At 32.4% G+C, this 9204-nt stretch overlaps 1 protein-coding gene across 1 annotated transcript in view; it reads left to right on the top strand.

Annotated features, from left to right (window-relative positions):
- The first annotated feature begins 2211 nt into the window (after positions 1 to 2211).
- LOC126882700 (uncharacterized) overlaps positions 2212 to 9204 on the top strand; it is a 43562-nt gene continuing 36569 nt past the window's right edge. Inside the window, exon 1 of the mRNA XM_050647678.1 lies at positions 2212 to 2300. Within this exon, the coding sequence (XP_050503635.1) occupies positions 2212 to 2300 (89 nt within the window). The remainder of the gene's footprint in view (positions 2301 to 9204) is intronic.

Raw genomic sequence — 9204 nt, 5'->3', positions numbered from 1 at the left:
TCATTTATTTATGTAAGTACAAATTAGTACAATTAAACACACAGTTGTTATAAATATTTGACGGTTAAAAGTCATCACTTTTATAATTTTTAAAACATTAATTGTCATTAAAGTCACTGAATGTGTTTTTCGTAGCAACGAAGGGCATCTGACGTAATATACTTGACGACGGGATATTATCAAAAATTATCAGTTTAATTTTTATTTATGTAGCTTTCTATTGGTCAGAATCTCCCATGAATGAAATAATCAGTAGTAATTGCACAAGAGCTCTAAAATTATTGAATTTTTCCCGAGTAACACTTTGACAGTTTTAATTTCACGACCCGAAGGGGAATAAAATTATGTCAAAGTGTCACGAGGGCCAAAATTCTATATTAATTTTAGAGATCGAGTGCAATTTGTTGCGATTATTTCATGAATAAAACTGTTCAAAACCAAAATTTTATTGTAATTTATTTATGTAAGTAAAAATTAGTACAATTAAACACACAGTTGTTATAAATATGTATTTGACTGTTCAAAACCAAAATTTTTTTGTAATTTATTTATGTAAGTACAAATTAGTACAATTAAACACACAGTTGTAATAAATATTTGACGGTTGAAAGTCATCACTTTTAAAATTTTTAAAACATTAATTGTCATTAATGTCACTGAATGTATTTTTTCGTAGCAACGATGGGCATCTGACGTAATATACTTGACGACGGGAAATTATCAAAAATTATCATTTTAAATTTTATTTAATTTCTATGAATGAAATAATCATTTTACTTACATTTTTTGTAAATTCTAACGTCATAATTGGAGTAAAAAATCAAACATGTCAAAATATACAGCACCAAGTAGTAAATTGTGCACTCTATATTATAGACCTTAGCATAGTTAGCACGTAATTTGTGTCCACCGCTTTACAAAAGAAATCCATATAGATTATTAACAGTTATTCATCCCTGTTGGAGTCAGAAATCAGGCCAACAACGCGACACGCGTCCTGACACGATAAATTTGTCAGAAAGTTGGAATAGCCCGACAAAATCCATCAGTGTCAGGATTACAGTGGAACCTCGATAACTCGGATTAATCGGGACCGCGGCCGATCCGGGTTATCGAAAATGCGGGTACACATATAAATTACTAAAAACACGCAAACACAAAAAAATACAAACGTAAGCAAACGGAAGCAAACAATAATTAATACAAGACTGTACTACACACAATACAGTCTCAATACGAACGATGTTATGTTATTTAAAAAACAGTGAAAACTAAGACCATTGTTTAAAAAAGATTTTTTTAAATAGTCTTTTAGTCTTTTTTAAACAATGCTAAGACAGTTTGAAATAAATAAAGGAATACTACAAACAGGTGCCTGTTGTTTTCGATAATCCCAGACAATGAACGTCCGTCGCTCTGCCGCCGGCGCCGTGTGCCATGAGTCATTTTTACTATCGTATAGTTCAAATTACATAAACACACATTCTCTCAAATAATATATTACATACATTTTTATTGTTGAAATGTTTGTCTTATGAAAATCGGTCCGGGTTATCCGGACTTCCGGGTTATCGGGGGCCGACTTATCGGGGTTCTACTGTACTCATTTTTGTCGTGCGACAAGCCTACACACGCTCCAAGAGTCAGACCTAACTTTGTCAGCCACGACAGTCAGGTGCTTTTGTCAGAGCGTGTGTAGACGGTTTAAGATAGTCGTCCTCTGGCATAAACATCTACCTACTGCCCTTGGTACATAAGTAACCATGTTTTTATTTAAAAGTGTATCTTTTTCCTTTTAATTTTTAGGCAACAGTTAAAATGTCAACTTTGTTTTTTAAGTACAAACAAGCAGCCGATTTGATAACGGATACGTTTAAATTTTGGAACTTACAAAATTTTCCATTTCATACGGAAAGAAAAACCGGGGAATTTATTCTCAAGACTGCAAAATTCGTTGCTATTAGTTTCCCGGGGATAGGTCTCATCACATCATTTTCGGTAGTATTTGGTCCACTATTAAGCGGGGAAAACGTGCTGCCTCTGTCTACCTATGTACCACCATATCCACCATATTGGTTGTTATATCTGGTTGAAGATTATTCGTTCATTGTCTGCTTTATTGGGATTATGTTTTATGATGTGTTGGTGGGTACGATAGTACTTATGGTTGTCATCCAATGGAAAATGTTGAATAGAGAAATAAATGCAATAATGGGTAGTACAGCAGAAAAAGAAGACGAACGAAATCTATTAAAAAACGAAGTTGAGAAATGTGTAAATTATCACAACTTTCTAATTAAGTAAGTACTATGTTTCTTAATAAATTCAGGATTTTAGATATAAAGAAATTGGTTTGGGCTTCCTGTAAGATAATAGAGGTTAGTTAATATTGGATACGCGTTATGTACTCATCATTATTTATTGCTCGTCAATTACATTATTTGTAATACAATCGATGGTAGTCAGTTGATGACGGTACCCATTGTATTCTACCCAAGGTGGCACCCTCAGGCAAGCGCCAAATCTAACGGACTTCTCCTAAATTTATTCGCGTCCTCTTATTTATTACATCTATATTTTTGTATACAGTGATGAGCGCGCTAATAACCGGCAAAATAACGCAAAAGATAGAAAACATATTCAACTGAGAGATAAAAGGCAATAAAACTAGTAAAGGTGTTAAATTTAGCGGTAGTAACATATAAATTGACATTATATTGATTGTTTCCCATCTTTAGACGTATCAGAGGAGTATTTCAACTAAAACTGTCACTGTGACAGTGGTAGTTGCCAAACTCGTCCGATACATCTAAAGGTGAAACACAATCAATATAATGTTAATTTATAGGTTACTATCGCTAAATTTAACATCTCTACTAGGTTCATCTCTATTTATCTCATAACTTCATATGTTTTCCAACTTTTGCGTTATTTTGCCGGTTATTAGTGCGCTTATCACTGTATACATTTTTCATTACTGTGTCAAGTTTATCGTTATACAGTGAGCACGTAAAAGTTGGAATAAGTTCATTTTCTCGGAAATGAACCATTTTGGAAAAAAATCCCGAAACAGGTCAATTTTAATTTTTAAATTACGACTTTTTGGCATATATATCATACTAGTGACGTCACCCACCGGGGCGTGATGACGTCATCGATGATTTTTTTAAATGAGAATAGGGGTCGTGTGATAGCTCATTTCAAAGGTAATTCAATTTTATTTTCAGTAATTTAAAGATTAACATATTTATTTATACAAAAAAAAATTTTTTAATGAAATTTATTGACATAAAAAGAAGAATGCATGTAATTTATTTAATTCAAAATACATTTTACTACTCTCAGAAAACAGAAAAAATGTTCATTTGAAAAATAATCATTGCTTTTCGCTTAAATTAAATGTTCAAACGGTCAAGAGGCAGGTGTGTAGCTGCTTTGATATTGAATTTAAGCAAAAATCAATATTTATTTGTCAAATAAACATTTTTTTCCTGTTTTTTGAAAGCAGTAAAATGTATTTTTAATTAAATAAATTACACACATTATTCTTTTTATGTCAATAAAATTAATTTAAAATTTTTTTTGGACACCCTGTATAAATAAGTATGATAATGTTTATATTATTGGATAGAGAATTAAATTACTTTTCATAAGAGCTATCGCACGACCCCTATTCTCATTTAAAAAAATCATCGATGACGTCATCACGTCCAGATGGGTGACGTCACTAGTATGATACATATGCCAAAAAGTTGTAATTTAAAAATAAAAATTGACCTGTTTCAGGATTTTTTCCAAAACTGTCCATTCTCGAGAAAATGAATTTATTCCAACCTTTACATGCTCACTGTATAATAATATGTTATTGCTTGACTAGCAGAAAACTATTATATCAACAAATGCACACCATTGCAAGTAAACAATTCATCATATATTTTGTTATTTACAAAAATATATAGGATTCGTTAAAGACACTCGTATAAAAAAATAGGGATGAACTACCCTGGCGATGGCTTTAATCAACTGGAAGACACTATATTTCCCATTAGTACTTTATTATTTCATAAGACACATTTATTAATCGTTTCTAGTACCCAGTTGACGATGGAATGAACGTAATCTCTTCAAGGTGGCACTCTCTAAAGTAACTCCAACATTATACTGCCCTAAATATCTCTGTGTATCAATACTTATTGATTAAATACAGTAGGAAAAATGAAAGAATACCCATGAACGAACATATAAAACACGCTGTATTTTCCTGTCACCTTGTCACACAAAAAATTGGCCAGCGCAAGTACATGTAATAATTATTATTATATGTACTTGAGCTGAAAAATTTTCTTTGTGACACGGTGACAGGAAAATACAGCGTGTTTTATATGTTGGTTCATGGGTGTTCTTTCATTTTTCCGACTGTATGTATGTTTGTGATACTTTCGTATATGTATGTGAAGATTATTATGTCAATAATAATATACAGAAATGCAATCTTGCACTAATACCTACATATGTAAGTTTTGTTTACAAGACTACTTAAAACATTCGGCATGCCTAATTGTTTACTAATATATTTAAATAACGTGTGATCCAAAATTATTGTCACCATTGGTGACTCTGATGTCACCATAGGCGGTCCGTGGGTCGGATCTGATGGCGTATTAGCACTCAGCGACCCCAAAAAGCCATGAGTAATCCGTTTTTATTAATTTAATGCCTAAAACCCTCGAAACTTCAGAAGATGACGTGCCGTCGTGCCGTAGGAACAATGTGATTCGTGGGTCAGATCTGATAGTGTATGCATGTTCAGCAACCCCAAAAACCTAAGTGTATAATACATTTGATTCCTCCATTGGATTCCTCCGAAACTCCAGAAGATAACCTGTCTTAGGTACCAGGTGCTCCTGTGTCTGTGCTAATCACGTATTCGTGTTCATCATCATCTTGGTGCTACAGCCCTTAGAGGGCCTCGACCTTCTCAAGCTTTCTACGCCTACGCCATTCTGTTCTGCCCCTTGCTTGCATTTTCCAGTTGCCGACGCCGATCTTCTCGGCATCTTGTGTTACCCCGTCGATTCACCTCAACTTTGGTCTACTCCGGCTTCTCATTCCCACGGGTTGAGCTATTAGAATCTTTTTTATCATGTTCGATTCAAGGGCCGGGGCTACATGTCCTGCTACTGCAGGCAGTTTCGCTTAATTAGAGTGATAATATCTTTTCCATTAAACGTATGATTGTAGATATTCTGCAGTTCAAAGTTATATCTACGTATTCGTGTTCAACAACCCCAAAAACCTATAACTAATCCGTTTGCATTAATGTAGTACCGAAGATCCTCGAAACTCCAGGTGCCCCTTTCATTGACCTTGGAAACCAGGTACTCCGGGAGTCGGTTCTGGTGGCATATTCGTGTTTGGCTACCTCAAAAAACCCTCCAGTAATTCATTTGTATCAATTAAATTCTGAAAACCATCGAAACTCTAGAAGATGACGTCCCTTGCAGTGGCCCTGGCCACCATGTACTCCGGAGGTCAATTCTGATGGCATACTTATTCGTGCTTAGTGATCCCAAAAACCCATGAGTAATCTGTTTATATCAATTTAATGCCAAAAACCTCTAAACTCTAAAAGATGACTTCCGTTGAAGGTCAAGGTCAAAGTAAATGTCGCCATTGGATAGCCAGGAAAAAATCCTAGACTACTAGCACTTTGCTTTGATCCAAATTTATATATGTTGCCAGATAACCAATAACTCAGGGAATTGGAATATCCAGTAAATCTTATAATTTTCCGAGTTTGTGCCTCTATATATATCTTAAAAATCCTCCATACGATCGAGTTGTGCCCATTAGAACTTTTCATCACAATGCTTCAAAAAGTATTTTTCCAAAGTATGAACTAAATCCACTGGGACCTAATTTCCATAAGTATTGTGCGGGGTACTTTACCGCATTTAGTCTGCGTGTTATTTTTTGTCGTCAAATATTCAGTCATTGAAGCCTAGCAATTTCTCTGGATATACAGGGTGTCCAGAAACTCTACCGACAAACGAAGACAGGAGATTCCTCAGATAATTTTAAGACAATTTAACCCAATTCACCTAGTCCAAAAATGCTTCTTAAGGGAGATAGAGCTCTTTGAAGATGGCGTCATGAAATTAGTTTTTCTTAAATACCTCCAGAACGCTTCTATTTAGAAAAACGAAAATTGGCATACATATTTACTTTTCAGAGATGAATCGATTCCATCCATTGCAAATTTCTAGTACCGGTCATAGGCGTCCGTTTTGGGTAGAGCAACGGGAATTTTATCGCATAACTTTTTTGCCCTTAACCTATATGCTTTTTTGACACCGGATTATTAAATTGTGAGGTATTCTAGTACTAAAAGGTACCCTAGCTTTAAGTCGGTAGGACACACCGTTTTCTAGAAAAATCGATTTGAAAGTTTTTCGTTTTTGGAATTAGAAAAAAAATTGAAAGAACTTTTAGTACTCAAATACCTCATAATTTAATAATCTAGTGTCAAAAATACTCACAAATTCAAGACAAAAAAGTGATGCAATAAAATAACTGTTGACCTACCCAAAACGGACGCCTATGACCAGTACTAGAAATTCGCAATTAATGAAATCGATTTATCTCTGGAATATAAATAAATGTACCAGTTTTCGTCTTTATAAACAATTTTTTTTAATTTTTTTTTAATTCAAAAAGCGAAAAATTTTCAAATCGATTTTTCTAGAAAACGGTGTGCCCTGGAAAACAAGAGTATATTTTAGTACTACGATACTTCACAATTTAATAATCCAGTGTCAGAAATGCATAAAAGTTAAAGATAAAAAAGTTATGCGATAAAATAACCGTTGCCCTACCCAAAACGGACGCCTATGATCGGTACTAGAAATTTGCAATGGATGGATTAGATTTATGTCTTGAAGATAAATTTGCGTACCAATTTTTCTTTTTCTAAATGGGAGCGTTCTGGAGGTATTTAAGAAAAACTAATTACAAGACGCCATCTTCAAAGAGCTCTAGCTCCCTTAAGAAGCATTTTCGGACTAAGTGAATTGGGTTAATTATCTTAAAATTATCTGAAGAATCTCCTGTCTTCGATGTTAATATAGTTTCTGGACACCCTGTATAGTCCAGGGTAATAAGGTTTTTTCCATGACACTCGAGCAGCCAGGGTACTGAAGCGTTTTTTCGACAGGTAATACCTATAAGAGCAAATTGTAACTATTTCCTGCGTAGGATCTGGTGGCCATTTTTGTTTATAAACAATTAAGTGTCAAAAAATGACATTTTCCCCTTGTTTTTTCAAATCAATGGAAAACAGTGAAACTTATGGTTTTTTTAGTACAAATATCTTTGAGATTATGAAAAAAGCTTTAAAATGACGTATTACAAAGTTTGATATACTCATTTATTGTTAATATAATTGCGAAAAATGGTCGTAATTACAAAAAAATTAATTTCGCAATATCTATTGTAAAAATTAGTGTACAGCTTTGAAATTTATGCCATATAAGGGTTCTTTGGTGCTTAATATGTGATAAAAATTTCAAAATTCATTCAATTGTTTAAATTTTATTCAAATTGTTTATCCCAGAGAGCATTTTTTTTGCAATAACATAAGTCAGAAAAAAAATGACGTTAGAACCATTCCACAGGTGTCAAATAAAAGAGCATGAGCTATATTTTCAAATTGGTTTAAAAAAAGCGAATAAAAAATGCATTTATTAGTAATAAATAATTATGGAAAAGTATCGTAAATCTTTCCTTATAAACTTTTTATTTTGTTATATAAGAAATTCAATATATTTATTACAATTTTTTATCAATTATGATATAAATAACATTACTTGGTAGTTGTGCACTTAAAACAGGGTAAAAAAGTTAATTTTTTTGGAAAAAGTTATTCAAAAAGTTTATAAGGAGAGATTTACGATACTTGTGCATAATTATTTATTACTAATAAATGCATTTTTTATTCGCTTTTTTTAAACCTAGTTGAAAATATAGCTCATGCTCTTCCATTTAACACCTGTGAAATGGTTCTAACGTCATTTTTTTCTGACTTATGGTATTGCAAAAGAAATGCTCTCTGAGATAAACAATTCGAATAAAATTTAAACAATTGAATGAATCGCTTTAAAATTTTTATCACATATTTAAGCACCAAAGAACCCTCATTTGACAAAAATTTTAATCTTGTACACTAATTTTTACAATAGTTATTGCAAAAATATTTTTTTTTGCAATTCCGACCTTTTTTCGCAATTATATTAACAATAAATGAGTATATCAAACTTTGTAATATGTCATTTTAAAACTTTTTTCATAATCTCAAAGATATTTGTACTAAAAAAAATCATAAGTTTAACTGTTTTCCATTGATTTGAAAAAAAAAATTGGAAAAATGGAATTTTTTGACACTTAATTGTTTATAAATAAAAATGGCCGCCAGATTCTACGCAGGAAATAGTTATAATTTGTTCCTATAGGTATTACCTGTCGAAAAAACGCTTCAGTACCCTGGCTGCTCAAGTGTCACGAACAGGGTATATTTTTGTCTTATTACCCTGGCCTAATACCACTTGTAGATTCAAACGAGTTTTTCGAGATATCAATGTTTTTTTTTTAATTTTCGATACATTACTGTGAGTAACATCAACAATATTCGCGATATCACTTTGAATAAAGTCCTGTTGTAACGAAGCAATTACTCTAAATCTGTCAAAATGAGATATCACCTTTCTAAGCACTTTTAAACGGCTCAATTCAAATTTAGAAAAAGACTTAAATAATGTGTAAATACGCTCATCTGTTGAATGTGACCAAAATGATAGAAAATGATTCAAATTTTTTATCATTTTCAGTTAAAAACGCTCTAGAATGAATATAAATAACAGTTTTGAAACCACCATAGGCGTAGATATATTATTTTTACGTATTCCAAACTTTTGGACATGGGTGTATATATCTGATTATTTGTTCCTGGTATTCCTTCGTTTTGCTTTCATTAGTTTTCTTGTCTCTTATATAATTGTCTTATATTTTCTTGTCTCATGTATAATCTCATCTCATAATTGTCTAAATTTGTTAAAATTATAGTATATAATTTATAATTACTAATTTGTATATAAACTCCTGGACAAAATTAACGCACCACTTTAATTAATCTAAATATTTACAATATGA

Source organism: Diabrotica virgifera, chromosome 3 (genome assembly GCF_917563875.1).
Source record: "Diabrotica virgifera virgifera chromosome 3, PGI_DIABVI_V3a".
Lineage (NCBI taxonomy): Eukaryota > Metazoa > Arthropoda > Insecta > Coleoptera > Chrysomelidae > Diabrotica > Diabrotica virgifera.
Note: the sequence above shows the minus strand (reverse complement) of the source record. Positions and strands in the feature narration are given on the sequence as shown.